This window comes from Rhamphochromis sp. 'chilingali', assembly GCF_963969265.1.
Source record: "Rhamphochromis sp. 'chilingali' genome assembly, chromosome: 14".
NCBI lineage: Eukaryota > Metazoa > Chordata > Actinopteri > Cichliformes > Cichlidae > Rhamphochromis > Rhamphochromis sp. 'chilingali'.
The window spans coordinates 28,274,723-28,295,815 of record NC_137941.1 but is presented as its reverse complement, the minus strand read 5'-3'; the positions used below and the strand labels follow the sequence as shown (position 1 = coordinate 28,295,815).

The 21,093-nt window shown below is 40.5% G+C and overlaps 1 protein-coding gene across 1 annotated transcript in view; it reads right to left on the bottom strand.

The window, feature by feature from the left end:
* Positions 1-21,093, bottom strand: part of LOC308410382 (SH3 domain-binding protein 4) — a 46,031-nt gene that overhangs the window by 17,767 nt on the left and 7,171 nt on the right. Inside the window, exons 2-3 of the mRNA XM_080903676.1 lie at positions 4,942-5,163; positions 1,822-4,178 (exon numbers count right to left, since the gene is read on the bottom strand). Of these exons, the coding sequence (XP_080759802.1) occupies positions 1,822-4,178; positions 4,942-5,065 (2,481 nt within the window). The 5' untranslated portion in view covers positions 5,066-5,163. The remainder of the gene's footprint in view (positions 1-1,821; positions 4,179-4,941; positions 5,164-21,093) is intronic.

Below are 21,093 nucleotides of genomic sequence, written 5' to 3'. Positions count from 1 at the left end.
TGCAGCCACAGTGCTTTTGATTTGGTTCTCTTTCGTCTAAAAATAGATTTCAAAATGGCACGTCAAATGGCACACAGGCGAATCGTTGGAGAATGTCCCCCCGACACAGAAAATAGCTCAATTTCCAGAGGAGGGAAGATTTGATCACGCAAATGATTCTGCTTTCGGGGGTGGGGGGGGAGCAGTGTTTGCACATCGGTCAAACGAGAATATGTACGCTGGTAAAACAACCGTTCGTGATACTGAATCTGAGTGATCATTGCGTGCTTTGATTGTCCTGAGAGTAACCAGTAGTTTATGTGTAATCCAGACAGGAATAACATAAAAACAGGCCTATGTTCAAACTACCAAGCAGGGCATATTTTCAGTCACCACCTTTTATTATGTTCTTTTCCATTCTGCAGTTTCTCTGTCTATAAATGTTTCTAACTAGTGTTTACAACCCTGTGCAAATTACAGTGTTTCTGCTCGGCATTACTTCAGCTGTAAGATGTCTGTGACCTCCGAGAAACTCTCAGGAGGATAATGTACTGATACAGAAACAAAGCGTAGAAACAGTGCCTCAAGTCAAAAGGGAAGACAGCCCACTAAAAAGTAATATTTCAGGGGCACACAGACATGTAAAATGTAAGTCGTAAAATGAAAAATGCCAAATTTTACGGAGCACAGTTCCACAAACAGTGTGTTTAGGCATGTAAGGATGAGGCTCGATATCCAGACAGCCTGAGGCGCTGAGGCGAAAATCCACATTTCCATGACAGAAGATGTGTAACTGAGTGCCAGACAGAGCTGGTTTGCACATTTACAGTGAGCACAGCTCAGCATTTTGGCCTTTCCCCCTCCGAGAAAAAAAAAAAGGCTGAATGCACTGAAAAGAAAAAAACACAATACATAAGCATAATGACCAGGCTTCAGACACATCTGTTCACTTTAGAAGAAAAGCCCCAGTAAAATCCCTAAAAATGTTAAACTTCGCTAAAGCGTTCCACATTTGATATTCTACTTAAAGCCCAACTGAAAAAAGAGACGTAAAGAAAAGGGTTTTTGTTATGAGCTGACAAGCACCTGTGTTTCTTACTAACTGGCTGAGCTGTATCGCTAACCCTAACCCCTAATGATAACCTAAGAATACGGGATTTGTTTCCCAAGTTGTCACAACCACTGGTCAAAATCATAGTAATTGGAACTGACACAAATGAAAAACATGCATTTTTCACCAAAAAATAGAGTTTGGGTTACTTCTCATCATCAATCACACGTTAGCCTCACAGAATTAATTAATTCAGTATCATTGTTTCCATTCCTGAAATGTCTTAGTGTACATACCAGAGTAAGAGCCAGTTTCATTAAGCTCTCAACACTTTTTTTTCTTTCCTGGTATTTGATTTATTTGCACATAAAGTAAAAAAATTACAAGTGCAGTCTATGTTATCTATTGGATTTGTAGGATCAGCATACTCATGGGGACAAAGTATTCTGCTGCTCTGCATAGCTCCTCGGTCCTGATTAGACCCCGATGCCTACACAGCAGTTATTGACTGCACTCCCAGCAGAATCAGTAGACTGGACCACAGCCTAAATCCTAAGGCAGCTGTGGGAAGATAACACAGCAGAGGGATAATTATGCTTTAAGAAACAAGTGTCCAACCAAGGGGATAAAGAACAAATAATGCCTCTAATTGGACCAATGAAGGCCATAATGTATCGAAATGAAACTGAAAAGTTAAAACAGAAAAGAACAATTTTCATTTCTTCAAATCGGTTGCTCAAAGAAAACGCTATGTCACTGCTACAGAGGAGGATGCCAAGGTAGTAACTTACTGTCAGGAGTTCTTTCTGGAAGGACTTCCTCTCTTTGCTCTCGGCATTGTTGCAGTCTTCCTTCAGCCTCTCCAACACTGATGCAACCCTCTCTGGTTCGCTGTCCAGCTCAGCGCGGCAAAAATGCGTTAAGGGTAGGTTGACATATCCAAGTGCATCTGCGAATGCTCGCCAGTTGCCAATGTTCTCCATCAATATAGTTCTTACAGAGGCGTAAATATATGTGAGGAACTTGCAGGGCTTCAGTATCTGCTCAAGTAACAATGAGGTTGTGAGGTCAGGCCCAGTGAAGTAAATTGGCTTAACTTTGCCGACCACTAGCACATTCTTACAATGAACAAGTCCCATTCTGCCCTGATAATATCCAATGTACCATTCTTTTGTCCACAACTGGCCCTTCAGCTTGATCTTCTCCTCACTTAACAGAGCTACAAAATCTCCTTTCCTATATTCAAGCAAGTACTGATTTTTTGTTTGTCGTATGACAGTTTTGATTAACTTTCCAAACTTCAGGTTGTTTATTCTCCTGTCCTGAAAAACAGGATACTTAGTGGCAATGGCAAGAGGAGACAAGACAATCTTACCAACTTCCTTCTTCTTCAGGAATCGCCGTTGCGCTGATGTCTTTGGGCCTGCTTTGGGTGGCGGTGTTGGTGTCTGGACACAAAACTGGGCCAGTATACAATCTTGGTCATCTTTGACCTGGATTCTTAGGGTGAAATCCGACACATCGTCTGCGCGTGATGCAATGACATAGACAAGCCTGCTGACTTTGCCTAGCTTAACTTGGAATCCTCGAACTACCCTGGCCTGCTCACTAGCCTTTACCTCATAATTGGCCATGTTGGAATAAACTCCTACACGAAGGTCCTGCGGTCGGGACAGGATAAACTGGTGTTTGCCCCAGAGCTGGAGAGCAACTGGTGGTGCAGACTGGGCCTGCTTGCCAACCTCACTCACCAACAGTGTCTTTGGCGCACAATCATGGCCGAACATAGCCACCACTGTTTTGAAGGATGGATGGATGTGTTTGGGACCATACACTCCCAAAGTTATCTTCTTAACCACATGCTCCCAAACTGTGGAATTTGGAGATAAGGATTGAGCCTGAGCCACGACACACACGTACATACATGGCTCAAGGTTATCCAGGCACACCTGGACTGTGTCTCCATACATGTATGCCTGAGGAACAGGAGTGTAAGGTCCCTCTTTACAATCACTTCGTACACACAAGACTTCAGTAGTCTGCCTGCTCTCCATTTTTACCACAACAGACACTTTCATCTCCAGGGTAACAGTGGTTTTGGTTTCCATGTTGCTGAGTTTAATCTCCACCACAGGGCTGACAGTGGTACAGCGGTCACTGTTGAGCTCTAGCGGCGGGTCTAGCAGAGCTTTAATTGAGATCTGCTGTGTATCCCCAGGGGCGACATGGCCCTCTGGTACATGGATGCTGATGCTGGTTTCCGGAAGCTGGACAGCTCCGCCTGAGCTGTCTAGTCGACATACGATGTTAGTCTCCACCGGCTGCGTTTGGCCCCAGCCTGGGTTCTGGCCAAGGGAATCCAAATCATGGCAGGACCTGGCCAACTTGCGGTGTGTAAGCCATGCAGTCCGGAAATCCTCCCTGCTCTGAAACTGCTCTGGTGCTGGTGCTTTAAGGCCTCCAAAGAAACTAGCAGAGGCCTGAGGAGCATCGGACTGTGCCTGCAGGATGGATAACTCCGACAGACTGTAGGAACGTTTGCTTCTAAAAAACGGGTTGTCTCTGCGCATAACCTGACCGACCCCCACAGGACTTACAGGGTTCAAACTGATAACACCGCTGCCAAAACCATTAATGTCAACAGTGCTGCTGGTGGACTTGGGCAACGATGGAGTGACGGTATCAAACAGAAGAAGATCAACTGATTTTTCATTACTGTTTTGATCAAGTGAGCTCTGGGGACCCCCGTTTAGAAAGGGATTTGTAGAGGTATGGTTAGTTGCAAAAGGATTTCCATTTTGGAAGGTGGTTGGTTTAAGAATCACTCCTGCCCACTCGCCTAGAAGGTCCATTTCTTTGGCTGCCTCCTCATTGCAGTCTCCCACAGTGTCAATCATCCCACTGTCGCTGAAGGACGAGTCTCTGTAGTTAATGGGCTCCACATATGCTGCAGGAATGTAACCCATCTCTTTGTTATTGTGGGCATACCACCACTCTCCTCCTGACGAGTCCAGAACATAGAGGCGATCTCCTTTAGAGAACTTCAGGGTGGTGAAGCTAGACGGGCAGTAGTCCTTAATGGCAACAACCTCCCTGGCAGTGCCAAAGGAGGCAGTTGTGTCCAGTCGTAAGGCACTGGGAGAAGGCACTGGAAAAAAATAAATAAATAAAACATGAAAGTGTGATATTTTTGTGGTGAAATACATCATTATGTATATAAGGCAAGTGCTAGTCATCAACTTTTCAGTGTTTCTATAGAGAAGTAGGGTTAACTTCTAAAATTCTAGAAATAGGGCTTTAACAAATTTTTATTTATTACAAATTATTTCAAGAACTAAATATTTTTTGTCTACATATGCAGAACCTGGGCCATTTATATTCAGCTATGGAGTGTCACTACCAGATGTGCAGACATGGAAGGAAAGCTCTCTCACTATTTCATGCCCCTATTTTGTTTTTTTTTGTTGTTGTTGTTTTCTTTGGGGGGGGGGGTTTGGTTCCTGTGTATCTTACCTACACTTAACAACAATATGTATGGCAGAATGATGGCTCAATGCGGAATGAGTTAGAATGTTCTATGTGGAGTTGTTTACACAGGATTTTACAGAGAGCTCTACAATTATCAAAGATAGTACCTATAATCCCCATAAACACAACTACAAAACAGAGTCTGCATCTAAAGAAGTTCACTGCTGAGTCTGGGGTTTATTTAAACTTTATTCCTAGTTTTAACAATACTGAAAAATTTACCCTAAAAAGCACTTAAAAGTAGTATTTATCAAAGTTTATCTCTGAAAAATAGTAATCAGCTTATTTAAAGTAAAGTACTTCAAACCTGAGAGAAAAACAGAAAAAAAGAAATAAATGACTCTTGTGTCATTAATTTCAATACGCTTTTCAGGCCTGCTGACCTTTGACATCGGTGAGACTGGCTTCTGACACTCCTTCGGTGAGATCGATGAGCGTTCCCTCTGATTTGCAGCGAGGCAGGGAAGCGTTGTTGTTCGTCGTGGCTCTGATTCGATGGGCAGCCATGTTTGGACCAGTGACTGCACACCCGGCGGTGTTTTCGAGCTACTCTAGCGTCCTCTGAGCTAACGGGGAGATCAGATGTCAACAGCCTCCCATGATCACTGTAAGACAGAGAATATATTGAGTCAGCAGTTATTAATTATTATTTAGAATATACCAATGCGTCCTCTCAAAGTAAGATTTTTAATCTTTTAATCTGAATGTTTTTGGTTTTCTGTCTTCTTTAAGACAAACTAAACACCAGTGTGTATAGCTATAGTGGATGTTCAAAATTATTTGGATGATTAAAGTCTCCTAAACTCTTTGATGCTCCTTCAGGAGTTCAGGATATTCATGTACAGATTCAGCCCAGAAAATAAACATCAGTAGAATACAAAATTAAGCACACGCATGAGTTTTGGCTGCCTGGGCGATGATAGCAATTAATCTTCATAAATGTTATCTTATTTATTCAGACTAATCTTCTCCCTAGTGATAAGACTATTTCTGTAATAATTAACATACTCGAAAGAAAAAAGAGATTATCTTGTTTTTGAGCTTCTAAAATCTAAAACGCAGAAGGGTTATATTCAGGGGACAAGTCAGCTGCCAGATATGATCAAGTTAAAACACAAAATATTCCCACATCTTTGGTCAACAGAAGGCAAACTCACACTGCTGTCCACTCTTAGCTGTTGGATTCAAATTAACTAAAAGACATAAATATAACACAGGATCAGTGTTTCCTCCAAAGTGATTACTATCACACTGATAAAGGTTAAGATTAGTAGTCTGTATTTTTTCCTTCTATTAATAAATCCTCCAAAAATACCAAAACAAATAAATGTTAGTTTCTCAGCCCCAGGCTGTCTGGTTCCTGCTGAAGACACAAATCTTTAAAAAATTGTTACAAATATAGTTTCATCTTAAAACTGAAACTATTCTGTAAACAGCATTTCTATACAGGTGGAAACAACAGAAACTGATTCATTCACCTTTGATGCTCCAGCTTGTCTGTGGTGCTTCAAAAAAAAAAGACGTTTTAAGAGCTCAGTTGCTGTAGTAACTGTGTGTCTGCCTGTGAAGCAGTTTATACTTTCACACAGGAAAATGTGAACGATACAACATAGCTTGTGTTCAACATCCTTTAGTGCAATACCAAATATTGAATGAAATGTCTCTTGATATAGTTTTAGGATAGAATAATTGGACTTTTATCTTCTCTTTGTGAGTTACACGTGGCACATATTTCCACACATTGTAATATTTCTTGTTTTTTGTAGATGCATCATGCGACGTTTAGTATAACTTTCTGTCTGCTCTTGCAGTCCTTGCCAGGAATCAGACTAGACTTTAAACCCACTGCAGTCAATATAAACACAAGGCTTAAAGAACAGGAGCGTGAAGAAATGCAAACAGCAGATATGGGTCAGTGGAACATAGCAGTTTGAGAGACACCAGGCATTTCACTGTAATCCATAATTTATAACACAGTCAGCTCAAAGATGGCATAAAGCGCAAGGAGGAAGAGGCCGAGGAAGACTTGCAGCTGTACTGCACTATACAAGCAAACATCCAGTCTTTCACTGGGCTGTAGCTCAGGAGTTTTAGCAGGTCATCTACTAATCTGAAGGTTAGTGGTTCAATCCATGGCTGCTCCTGTCTGTATGCCAAAGAATCCTGATACTGAACTTGCTCTGATGTGTTCATCTGTGTGACAATGTTAAATAGAAAGCACTTAGGTGTAGCTTGTGTAAAGTGCTTCGATTGCTCAAGTACAAAAGCACCATATATGAACCATTTCAGTATTCTGGCTTCAGCTAACTTTGGCAGATGTCAGACACACTTTGTCTATCATTAACATCAATACGATGTTAATATTCACCTTCATAAAATCTGGTAAAGCCAATTTCCTGTTCTCTGCTTTGTTAACAGTTATCTTAGTTTGAACTATTTTGATTGATCTACTGAATTAAATCAGAATTTCTAATGGAAAACAAATACAGTTTATGGAAACCTATACAATGTGCAATGAAAAAGGTGACTGAGGGTATTTCATCACATAACAGCAAGAGATCCTCTTAGACAGCTGCATGCAACCCTGGTGTGCTTCTAACTCACACACGTACACCAAACATTAGATCAAAAACACTGCAGCCAAAGTTTTACAGGCTTCTTTGAATCTTATGTGCACCACGTGTGTAACTGCTTAATTAAACTGGGACTCTAAAGTTTGAGCGCTCCAGTTTAAATTTGTTCAATCAGGACATGTATGTTCTTTGCTTTACATCACACTCATTGAAGCATTTAAAGATTCAAGTTCAGTTCATTCTGTTGCTTCACATAAAACATAGATATACAGACTGTTTCAGACACAAAGGGGATAGGAAGAGGTTCAAACAAACAGCTGTTCTGCTTTAGGTTCTGCTTTTAAAGTTTGATTTTAGCTCCAAAACAAGAAGTCACAGCTTTACAGCTTCCCACTGTCAGCTGTTGACATTTAGAACATCAGGGGAAATTACTGTCTTATGCTTTGGAAACCATTAACAGCCCATTCACTGAAGCAAAATTATTAATTTGGTATATAAAAGCTGCAGCATCAGCTACTTTATAGTATCCCCATAAAACCACATGCAGGGTTTCTGAGTCCTAACAGGCTCAACAAATACCAGCTTATGATTAATCTCTATCCTGCTGGGAGACAAAGATTCACTTTATAGCTGTAGCAATGCATAAAGGTGTGCGTGATTAACCTTCATTACTCTCTAGCACATTAAGTATGGTTTTGTTTTGTGCTATAACCCTTAAAACTGTATCTGTGTGCCATGTTCTCAGTATTAGCACAGGCTGGGCAATGGAATCTAAGGCACATTAGCAACAAAGGCCATTATCACTACTGTCATAAAAATTACTTTATTGTCTTTAGTTTAAACACTGACACGTTCTTGTGGGGCGACTGTTTAGTTAGTGTTTTCAACAAGATAAATTACTTGTCAAAGAATATGGCCAGTTTGCTGTGGGAAGGTTGTACATGGAAATTATGTGCATATAGAGCTGCAAATACAGGTAAGCATATCTACTGACTGTAAGTTAATTTAGGATAGATTTTTTAACTTTTCTTTTTTTTAACTAGAATTTTTAGCCTCTTTTAGTTGTCTGGCCCACAAATGTTATATTCTTTGTTAGCTTGGGCCTCATTTACAATGGTTGGAAACTCCCTAGCAGTCTCTGGAAAAAATGTGCATTCTCCAACCAGTTGGTGAGTGGTTGCTAGAAGCTGTTGGTCATCGCTGAGTCACAATCAGAATTAAAATGCTGCACCAAAACCCTCCCTGAGATTGTTTAAGTCACTAGCAGACTGCATGGAAGATATTGACTTGTTTGCAAACACTCGCTACATACCTAACCTAAGTGAAACTCGAAAAAGTGTGACACATACTAGAAACAGAGACACTTCACTGGTGCAGCAGATACATTTTAAATGTGCAACTTTTAATGAACGGTCTCTGTTCAAACCAGTATTAAGGTCAAGCATATAATAGATACATCAGTCCACTGTGCCTATTTATAACACAGTCACGCATGCAGAAGCTGAGTAAGCTCAGTAACAGCAGAGGGAAATATTTCATTTCAAACCAAAATGAAAATTATCAAGGGAAAGCGCTTAAACAGACATTATTAACACATTTACATATAAATACATATTAGCCGCCTAGCTTAATCGTTACTAGCATAGAAGGATTGTACTTCATACTATCTTTGGTCGCTAGGAGCTTCTTGGCTTTAAATATATGATCTCCCCTGCTGGTACTGCAGCTTATACATGCATGTTCACTTCATGATTCAGAGAGGCACAGCACGAAATGGAGTGTTTGGAGATATCTTCCATCTAAAGAAATGGCCTCCAACTAAAGATTATTTTGGTAGTTGACTAATCTGCCAATTTTTCTTCAATTAGTCAATTAGTCAACGATCATTTCAATAACTCTCATCCTGCGGGCAAACCTCCTGTTCTAGGCTCCAGTGCCTCACATGTTCAGGTCTGCCCACCTGTGAATATCACCCTGTTGTCTCGTCTCACAGCAAATTAAATTAATGACTTAGGAAACATATGAATGTGAAAATAATCAAATGTGTTTTTAACAATACTCAATAGGATCATCAGAAAAAAAAATATTAACTACTATATACTAATACATTTACGTGGTAATAGTATATGACGTGTCGCCAGTAAAATTTCACGTCGACTAATTTTCATAGTCGACATCATCGATATTGGCAACGAACTGCTGCAGCCCTACTGGTGACCACTTCACCAAGTGACAGCAAGCAACATCCCACAAACATTTACCGAGGAATACACATTTTTCACTAATGAATGGTAGTTACTGGGGGATTGACTAGTTTCTAGTGCTGTGTGACTGGAACTTAACAACTGATTTCACGGCAACTGCCAGCAAGCAGTTGAGGAATACTTACGACCCTACCAGGTACACGCCAGCCAGTCTCTAGAATTGTGTGAATGGAGCCTTACGCAGGTCTAGCACATTCATTTTTGGCCTCTGCTGGCCAGAATTTTTTAAAAGACATTTTTCAGGTGAACTGCCAGTAGACCAGCTAAACACTTCAGTATTTTCTCTGGTATTGGAGGTAACCAAATGAAGTGAGTATCAGATTCCCATTCATGAGCATTTTTGCCACCAGTAAAGGTGATATAATATTGCTATCATAATTCACTTCTGCTGCCCACAAGTGGCCAAAATAACAGCTCTGAGGCAATTTTAATTAAGATGATTACTCATGTACATTACACCAATATTAAAGCTGTAGCACTGGTTGTAATTGTATCGGCTATAAGAATGCCTCTTATGACTTTACACAAGACTACATGCTCATGTGCCAAAATATAGTCCATGTCTGAGTTTTTTGCTGGATGAAGCGAGTGGGTCCCTTGGGTCATCTGCACGAGCCGTTTTTAGGTTTTCCAACGTTCAGGCCAAAATCCTCTGGTGGGGCACATTTTTGCTTGGCAGCTCTGAGCTGCTGAAACAGCCTGATGAGGCTCTGAGAGGAGTAGAGTGTAGTGACAGCTTTATACATATTTTAAATCCACTCTTTTTAGTACAGCTTCATGTTTTTGACCATTAATTTGATTATTTTTTTAACTTGTGTCCCCATTTATTGTTTTATCTAATGTCCTATTGGATTTCCAGCCATCCTTAAAGCTCCTTTCTGAATATAAACCGCTGCACAAACAGGTTCATGAAGAAAAAAATTAGCTTTAATCCAAAAATATCACTATAATCCACATTAGTCCAGCCCTAAAGACAGTTTTCTCACTATTAACTCAAAACCAATGTTAGTATGTTCTGCTCAATGGCATATTGTCTGGATCTCATCTGAAATGAGTGGGAAGACCTGGGTGAGGTGAGGTCAGATGTAAACTTTGGGTGGTCTGCAGCAGCAGCTATCCAAACCTCAGCCGGACCACCCTGCACTGTTTAACACTGTAAAACAATGGTGGGCGAGGTCCTTCTGGCATGTATATCTGAGAAAGCGCAACAAGAAGACTCTATTCATGCAAATCACAACATGCTGCCTGGTAATAAGGCGCTTGGAGAGGCCATAATGAGGCTCAGACAGCTTCTTTGCTAACAACATGTCAAAAACTCTCCCTCCAGACTTTTTCTAATAACATTTCTGCAAAGTGTAACTGCTTTAACTGACTTCCATAACAGTTTCACACAATTTCATGTTTCTCATTGGGAGGATTGTGTCAAAAAGGAAAGCTGTGGCTGGTATTCTCCTCTAAGCCACAGTAGAACAAACACAGATGAATGCAGAACAAGTGACCAGAGAACACACAGTAACAGTCTTTTATTTTCATCGATTGTGAAGAATTTTATGTAAAGACCTAAAGCCTGACTGTGGAGGCAGTTCAGCTAAATAAGGCTCTCTGAAAAGAGTAATGCACACAAACCAAGTGTGTGGACAGAAACACTTGAGCAAATAAAGACTTGATGAAGATGTACAGTATATGAGCAGAAAGCTGCATGAGTGCAAGCTAATAGAGTTAGTAGATCCGAAATAGGAAAAAGTGGGAGACAGTTTCCAAGAAAATATCAAGAGTATCTGGATCCAGGGACTAATTCATGCTTAGAGTGGAGGTTATTTCCAGCCTTGGTGGGGGTATACAGTCTCAGGCTGTTCTTGACTTTCAACAAATTTGGCAGCTTTGTTCATCTAATTGACATTTAAAAATACATTTTCTATTATTGTCTAAAGTTACAGCAAGTATTACATCATCTATGAAATACATGTGAGAATATTCAGTTTTCAATGTATTTTCTAATTTCTGGAACCTTTTTTAACTTTCATTTACCTGAAAAGTTTAAACTCCTGACATGAACTTCAGATTGTGTCCTGGGACAAGACAGACAGCATTAACTTACCATGTTTTTAAAGGTGAAAGAAACCGGAGCTCCCTGAGAAAAAACATGCTAAAAACCCATACTCCACACACAGAAGGACCCTGCAAGGGTTTAAAAAAACTCTAGCTTTTTGGAATTTAAGAAATTGTGATTGCACAGACCAAATGACCAAAAGAAAGGTTTATCAGGAATACAATGAAACTTTAGTAGCAACTCCAGTTTGGAGTTGAAGAACCTCCTTCATTCTGCTAGAACACTTAAGATAGGTCATTGGGGGATCTTCCAGTATGACAATGACCCAAAATATATTTCCGAGCTACCATATGAAGCTACCATAAAAATAAGAGACTATTCGTTTCTTTGAAAGTGAGCAGACTTACAAACTCAGCAAGGGATCAACTAATTATTTCCCCCAGTGTAAATGTCCAAAAAGAGACTTCTTGTCGCCTTTAACTACTGTTTAGCTTCTAGCTTTAAAATGTACATCCTTAAAATACATCTTTACAGAGCAACAAGCAATAAACTCTAAATTATTTACACATCCCATTTAACAGGTTCAAAATCGTCCAATAAACTCTGGTGTAGTGGACTGTACTGCAGGCAGCGAGGAGAGATAATTTGGTCATATCTTTTGTTTTGCTGTCTTTCTCTGCGTACTTGTTTAATGGTACTGATCCACTGTCAGCCCAGTTAAAGCCCAGCCGCCCTCAGGCTGTCTGCTGCTCTGTCTTTTAAACTGTCTGCAGAAGGAGGGCTAAGAGGAGGAGAAGGGGGAGTGGGAGAAGGGGGAGTGGGAGAAGGAAGTGTTAACTGCGTTGCAGCGTGAGACGATTTCTTCCGATGCAAACCAAGGCCATGAATATAGAATAATAATCACATCCGTCATTCTCCAACCTCTGCTCTCATTTCCTGTCAGGGCAGTGAGGTGGTCAATTTAGGCAGGCAGCAGGAACGGCAGATAGTTGACCCTGCTGAGGCGCCTTAAGCCGATTTCCACACTTCAGTTCACTGCAGCGGCCGTGGGAGAACATCTCAGCTTGAAGAAAAAGTCAAGTCACTCAGCCTTTCCTTCACGGTCCCTGCAGAGGAAGTGCTCTGCAAAGCTGTCAACCATGCCACTCCTTTTATTCAGCCGTTCACTTCCTGTAGGGTGGATGTCCCTCAGGAAAATGCTGGTGCCAACTGGTTTTTATTACAGATTCACAGGGAAATCACAAAGAGCCTTTGAACAGCTTATAAGGCACAGTGGGCATCTTCATTATAGATAAAACCCACAGTTTAGAAATAATGTGCTCTCCCTGTGACTCTTAGTTATGAAATGTTTTGTTTTTCCCAGACTCTCTAACTTTAATGTCCATATGACATTTGTAGCATACAGAAATGTTATTAAACCTATAAAAAAACAACAACACAACAACTTTTTTAGTGTCAGCATCCATTTCCTGCACAGCAGTTGGGGTGGAGTTATCATATGCTGTTAAGCAAGCGTCTGTACTGCAACATAAACTAATTTCAATCCTGTACAGTTTGCCTTTATAAATGACCATGCCAGTATGCTAATTATGCGTGTGTAATTTTAAATTAGTTTCCTAGATTAGTAGAGCTGTCAGAAATGACAAAGAAATGCAGCAAGTGTTAATGATAACAGACGAATCAACCACTGGATAAGAGGACAGGTACATTAACTAATATCAACTCCAACACTGCCTGTTTTACTTGGAAACATATAAGTTGGTTCCAAAGGCACCTTCACGTTCACTATCAACAACATATCTGCTTCAAAACCATGACAACAAGTGCGTGAGTGACTTTATGAGTGGACTCAACCTTAAGTAGGCTGATGTTTGTTAATTAGCACTAAATGTTAAGCAGAACCAAGGCTAAAGAGACAGGGCTGATTATTGCTTTGATGTTTACTGTCACAAAATATGAATATTTCAGAACGTCTGGGTGCACATATTTACAAGTACCACTGGTAACAGGATCTTCTGTGTTGGGTTTTAAAATCCCAACACCAGCCTGTGCACGGTGAGCTAATTAAACACGACTTCGCCTTGGGCACAAAGCCTGCTAATAAATTAAACTTATGACAGATTGTGATTTTACATTAATGACACATTTATTTTATTTTTCAAGTACAAAACCGTAGGAAATTATTTTTCTGGCCCCACGTTTTTGGGTGGATTTGAACAGTTACCAATCAATTCATATTACAGATGAAATGTCCCATTGGACTGGTGAAATGTCTGTATTGTGTACTACTCTGTGACTCTTTAATTCCAGCTTCATAAAACAAATCAAATCCGGTTTTGCTGTTACTAACAGTGAGATTGGATTTAGCATTTTGAATATACTTGGATCACAGATTGTGGCTTGAAACAGACCCTGCCTTCCTGCTTGCTCATCATTTTTTTTCCTTTTATGCTGTTACTTTAAAAAGGAGAGTACACCATTTGTAAAGAACAGGACTGCAGTGGATAGCCACTAATGATGCTTTGGGCTATAAAACCACCTACTGTACAAGGTTAAAGATGTTTTCCTCACAGCAATAAAAGGAGCCCGATGACCAAATGACAGGCCTCATATTGACCGTCAGCGTAGCCTGGGCCTCTGCTGTGATTTTAAGGGCGACTGCTCCTTAGCAGGAAGTGGCTGAGGAGGAAATGCCTTTGTGATGAGAGGCGGCCAGATCTCTGCTTACTCTCCCTGCCTGTTGCATTTCCTTCAAAGAGCCGCCTTCAATACATTGATAGCATCTGCTCACTTGCAATCATAGATCCTCAGGACACACCAACAAAGAAGATGGCAGAAAAAAGGGCATCATATTATGGTTTTCCTAACACAAAGCTTTTTCTTATTTCGAAATGTTAACAAAACATTCTTGTATAAGTTACTTTCTGACTAAAGACGGACTGAACAGAAACAACAGTGACTCCACCATTGCGTCACATTTAAACCCACTAACACGCACAGCCATCTGAGTGTGTCTCCAGCAAGGGAGGATGAGGCAGCTGACGAGCGCTGGCTGTTAAACAAGCTCTCAGACCTTGAATTAACTTGTGAATTCATGAGATAATGAGAGAAACCCAGCTGCTGTGTTTGCAGGCAGCAGCCCTGCGAGAGATGCAAGAACACAAACACTCTCATACTGAGTCAACACTGCCGAGGCCTTGAGTGTGCGGAAACAAAGTTCCGGTATTTCATGTCCCGCAGCGAGGCAGAGCTCTGGCGCAGGGTATACACAACTGTCAGGGAGACCTGTTTCTGTGCATTTGGAGAGTCATGCTTCGCTGTCACAACTACACCTTAAAAATATTCAAACTAGGTACTGGAAAACAATTGCAAAAAAAAAGGGGGGGGGGCTGAAAAGCGATAAATATAGTGGAGGACATGGGATGCTCTGGTATGGAGTTAACACCAGTGTTTGCCACCATGGGACATCATACACACACAACAATAAAAAGCAGAGAGTCAAACAACAACTCAACCCTAATTTGTGGCGATTGCATTGGTTGTGTCTCGAGATACTCATGACATCACTATAGCCCATTTATGCTGGCATTTGAAGGCATGCATGACTCATCAAAACAGGAGGCAAAGAAATCGCTGAGTTTGTTTCTCTGAGATTTTCTCCAGAAAAGTCTCCAGAAAAGTGAGCATACAAAACCAGAACCAGTGGGAGATGCTCATTAATCCCAAGACAAAAGAAAGGGCATCTTGGTTCCAGCTGAAATAAACACTGTGTAGCTCTCAATCAACACAGAAGCTAAGAAGCGTTGTCCATTGAGTCGAATGTTGAATGGTGAGTGGTTAAAAACATTTCTTTAACAGAAAAGGGAAAATAATAATAATAATAATACTTTATTGATCCCCATGGGGAAATTACTCTCTCTGCATTTAACCCATTAACTCAGTTAAGCAGTGGGCAGCCACTAATCAGGCACCCGGGGAGCAGTGTGTAGGGACGGTACCTTGCTCAGGGGTACCTCAGAGTAGGGCTGGGCTATATCATACCGTTCACGGTAATACCGGAGTAATTTTGGGCAATGAAAGGAAAATGAAATATCGCAATAGAATATGGGTAAAATGCGCATGCGCAGTGCCTTTGTTTACATAAGCACATGGCGGCAAATCAGAATGAGAAGGGCGAAAGCGGATCGTTGAATGAAACGGATGAACCAGAATTGGTTTGTAAAAATGCTGCAACTTCAGTGGTGTGGAACTGGTTTAGCTTTCGTCCGTCAGATACACAACAAAGCACAATTTTTGGTAGAGCGCCCCTTATAATCCCGTGTGCCTTATATATGAATTCTGGTTGTGTTTACTGACCTCGAAACGATTTTATGTGGAACACGGCGCTGGAAAATCTGTCCAATGTTTTAGTACAACTTTGCTAAGCTACGAAGCCACACCGCTTGATGGATTGTCGGAGCATTACAGCTATCGTAGGCAGGAGCCTCGTGGAGTGATACGTACTGTGCTTCAACATAATATTAACGTATTGTGTGTGTATAACCTTTTTTTAAGTTTTGTGGATATTACACATGGTTATGCTGAGGATATGTCGGCCAGTTTCCACTGGAAATGCCTTTTGGTTAAACTGTCAGCAAAGAATTTACACTGTTACATTTTTATATAACTTTAATGCACATAAAAAAACAGCTTCTTGTTTAAGTGAAAATACATTGATGGGTTTTTTTGCACTAATAAAGTTGTGGAGTTGTAAAGTATTTTGTCTAGTGTCAATTATATCGTCAGTTATATCATTGTCGCAAATTTTCAAATGTATATCGTAATAAATATTTTTGGTCATATTGCCCTGCTCTACCTCAGAGTAGCCATTCAGTGGATTCGGACCCCCGACCTTCCCATCATGGGGCCACCATGCTACCTACTGAGCTATCCCTGCCCAAAAAAAAAAAAAGAGGAACGCTTCACAAATTTGCGTGTCATCCTTGCGCAGGGACCATGCTAATCTTCTCTGTATCGTACGAATAAGGACACGTGCTACAGAAGTAACATGTGTCCTTATTTTTTGTCCTTATTTTTAACACAGTTTTACTCAAGTACAGTTCTTTGTAGATATGTTATAATTTCCATACTCTCTGAAGAAGAGAAAAAAGAAAAAGAAAAATATGTGCGACATTGTTCACAAGTGGCAATAGATAGTAGCCACAAGGTGATAAAATGTCCAGGCAACCAACCATCAACAATTAAAACAGGATTAAATTCACTCTGAATGAAAACAAATGCAGTTGTCAAATGAATGAAAGAGTAATGCTAAATAGAAAATAGAAACAAGTAAAAAAAGGACAGTTGTTACAAAAACTTTTTTCTCTAATGATTGGCGACCTGTGCAATTAACATTTTACACCTCAATGACAGGCAAAAGTTGCTGACATGGGAAGGCCCAAAGCAAGAGAAAACATCCAGATAGGTGTGGACACCTAGGACAGATGTTTGTTCATGTACAACTTTTTAGTCCATTATGTGTCACCGTTGCATTGGTACCTTTCAGTATAGTAGTAAAAAAGTAAATGACTGTTACGTTTCGGTGTTGTCAGTGTTTTGTTTTTGCGTGACTGTCATGTGTTTCCTGTTTTACTTTGAAGGTCTGTTGTTATCTTAGAGTGTTCAGTTTACGTTTCCTTGTCTCGTCAGGTCTAATTTGCCCCAGCTGTGTTTCCCTCCTGTGGTCCATTCCCTGATTGCTCCTTCTATGTATTTAAGCCCTGTGTGTCAGTTGGTCATGGTCGTGATCTCCCCCGTGTTGTAAATAGTTTGGTGTTTTGTTGTAAATAAATAGTCTGTTGTAAATAGCTGTGAATGGGTTTGTTAATATTTTCGTTTGAGACACCTTCGTTTTGGGATTTTGGTGGAGAGCTTTAGTTTTTTTCTCATGTGTTTTTTTTCTTATTTTTATTTTCATACGTTGCACGCCGGTTGCCTAGGCCGGGGTGTAACAATGACCACTAGAATTTACATCACACCAAGAAATCTGCTTAAAGATACAGTAATAACACTAGTGTAAGCAGTGCTCTGTGCTATTGAAATTAGGACAAAGTGCTGCTATATAGGTAGGGATGGGTTCTGACATAAACAGTAGTAACCAGACCGAAAAGCAGCGTACATTTCGGTGCTTTATTTTGGTGCTTTTTTTTTTCCTGAGATGTCGTACACTTTGGATTCTAGCCAATCATTTTACCTTTCCAAAGATAGTAGGCGGGCCCAGGTACGTACGTTCTTTTAGAGCAGAGCTACAGATTAAAAATGCCCAAGGCGAAGTGGTCAAAAGTCTGGCTGTACTTCACAGCAAAAGATGCCAACTCAGCAGCCTGCAACAAGTGCTTTAAGCTGATACTGTGCAAAGGAGGTAACACCTCGATTCTGATGAAACACCTGGCAACGCATAGCGTTTTTAAAAAAGCTGAGAAATGCACCGTATTTGATAGCTTGCTGCAAGACCTCACACCGAGCACATCTACTGCGGGTGTGGTGCCTGTTATCGGACCCGGAGTTAGCAACATCCCCCAAGAACCCGAAGAGGAGAGTCCTGGCCCCTAGCCCTGCCAGTGTAGCAGAAATGATGACGGATGATGATGGCAGCAGCAGCCGTTCTTCTTTGGGTGAGTAGCTTAATGTCGTCCCTGTGTAATTTACGTTGAGTAGGCTAACCACGTTATTACATTAATGCAGGTAAGGTGAACTAGCAAACATCATCATAGCTACATGCGGCTGTCTTCTTGTTTGATGGCAGATACTCCCTTCACCCTGGCCAAAAAGGCTAAAACGACCAAAGGAAAAGTGGAAAACAGCTAAATATGAGAGGTTTGTGTTTATTCCATTGTTTAAGCACTGCTTCCAGCCAGGAGTGATACCTTATATGCCCTATAGCTACAGAAAAGGCTAACATTGTTATCTTTTTACAAAAAAACAGCTGAACATGAGAGGTTTTTGGACAAAGTTTGTGTTTTCCATTCTTTAAGCACCGGTTCGAGCACCATTTCAAAAGTACCGGCTTCGCTCCGGTAATGGATAAAGCCTAAATGATACCCATTCCTATATATAGGGCTGTGCGATATGACCAAAATCTAATATCCCGATATAAGACATTTCCCCACAACGATATATATCACAAAAATTTTACATTTTCGGTAAATTCTGTGAATCTCAGGCAACTCAACTTGCGTGAAGTGTTTTAAGCTGGGCGTTGTGTACCTAGAGTCGAGTGTTACATAAGTTGAAATGGCCGCAAATTTCTTTGTGAGTATTTATTACATGCCGTGCTGTGGGGAAAAGCCTGTTCTAAGGTTTATTTTTTAGCACCTGACGGCTCTTTTTAGCGTCTCATCCGTAAACACTCTGCATACTATTTCACGTGATTCCGTTTATTTTGAAAAATCTCAACAGGCTCTTCAGCTTTATTGTGAAAGGTTTATGTGGAAAATAAACAAGTGGACGGTGGAGCCACACGATGGTTTTATCGTCGCTGCTGCTAACAACAATGCATAAAAACATGTGTGAATGTGTGAAAGCTGCATCATATGGCTTGTCAGTCCGTAGTGTGGTTATATAAAATAAGAGAAAGAGAGAACTTTAAGGAATTCTACAGTGACCATCAAAACGATGAAAAAATATTGCCAGAAACAGTTTATTTTACAACACCACGAAACAAACGATAGCATAATATGAAGTAATAAGACTTTTTTCATATCGTCATCCAATATATATTGTTGTATCGAACAGCCGTACTGCTATCTATAGCAATAGTTATACAAAAAAATTAATGTATGCTGAAAAGGAGAAAAAGGAAAGCATGAGCAACAAGGAAAAAGAAGGGGTGAAGTTAAAGCATTGAAAAGAGGAAATAAGTTATGTTCCATTGCGGTAATGTTCATTAGCAGATACTGCACAAGCCAAGAGTAAACAGTCTGCTTTTGTTTTATTCATTATTCAAAGGCATCAGACACCACAGAGGAAAAACCATGATAATTCTGGCTCCTGATGTGAAAATTGCTGGTATCTAATTTGCCTACGGATTTTCAGGTGGAGCAGAAATGGAAACGGAAATGGAAATACCTGACATTCACTTGTTTTAGTTTAAATTTGTATACGCAATTCCTGGAACCAGGAAGATGACCAAATTACTAGTAAATAAATAGCTGTCAATGGATTTCCTGTTAACCAACGGCTTAATGATCTAATCAGCACTCAGACTTTAGAACCATCCCTGGTTCAGACTTCTCATCTTGCCGATGCTCCACCACTCCACCAGGTTGAAAGAAATTCAGCCTGGTAGTTTTCTTTCAATCTTGCTGATTAACAGACAAACTGCAGTAAAGCGTTTGTCTGGAAACAGTTTTAGCTATCACCTAAAAACCAAAGAAGGAATCTGCTCAACTCATTGAGCCTGCACTGAGTTAGGTGTCTCATACCGTCATTACTCTTGTTTTATGAACTCTATTTGTTATTTCTGTTTTTTGACTAACAGAACTCTCCAAGCCAGAACTCCTGATTGCCTGATTGTGCTGGCTCACAGACTTTCCTTAGAGTACTGCGATGATGACCAGGGGCAATAAACCGTGCATGTTTGAATATTTTGACTCCAAACTCCTCTGTCTCTGGCAGTCCCGGGTGCATTCTCTTAAGCACATATTTACGGATAAAGATTAGTTGTAGATACCAGTTCAGTTTTCTTCTGACACCACAAAAGTATTCTGTGTGATGTGTCACTGCTGCAGCAGATGCCTCTATCATCCAGTCTTTCACTTCACTATATAAACACACCAAGGTGGAATGGAGCTGCAGGAAAGAAAAGTATGGAGGAATGCGAGGAATGCCAAGCTTCAAATGAAATCATGCACTATTCTAGTGAAGGAGGAGGGAGGAAAAGAGGAAAATGTATTCTTCTGACGACAAAGACGAGGTTAGAGATCACGCTTTAACTGTCACTCTCTGCCTTTACCAGCAAATTCACTGGGCTGTTTTCAGTGTTACCAGTCTTGTCACGATCCTGAATACAATGGCAGCACACACACAGACACAAACCCATATACCCTAGCCCCAACACACACCCCCACACACACACACTTCATTCCCTTTTGCTTTCTTTAACAAGTCCACAGACTGAAGCCAATGATATGTAAGCTGTGAAGCTTGAATCTATATTACACATCCTAAAAATCACACTGATGGACACGTCAAACAGTCCTTCAGTCCACCATGATCGTTTATTAGTTTGGTCATGTTTCCCACTCACAGTATTAATTGATGAACTGAACAGATCGATCACAATACTAGCAGGCTGCGACAGTTACATTCTACACTGTAGGTTGTGTTGTAGGGTTTCATAGGGGGTTGTGGTTATGATGGAGCTAAAGTGTAGATTTCCCACTTATTCCATGGTCCCTGGAGAGGTGATACTTTAAGAATTTCAGCTAGAAAACAATGACAAGGAAACTTGCTATTTTCTAACTCTGTTAACTGGCCAGACTGTGTAAAACAGCAGGCTAAGGTAATACAATTACTAATGTTATGGATGTAGCTTAAAAATAGTTGTAAAAGTGCATGTTAAATAAAAAGTGCTGCTTAGCTGTAGCAGGGTCCACTTGTAAACTGCAA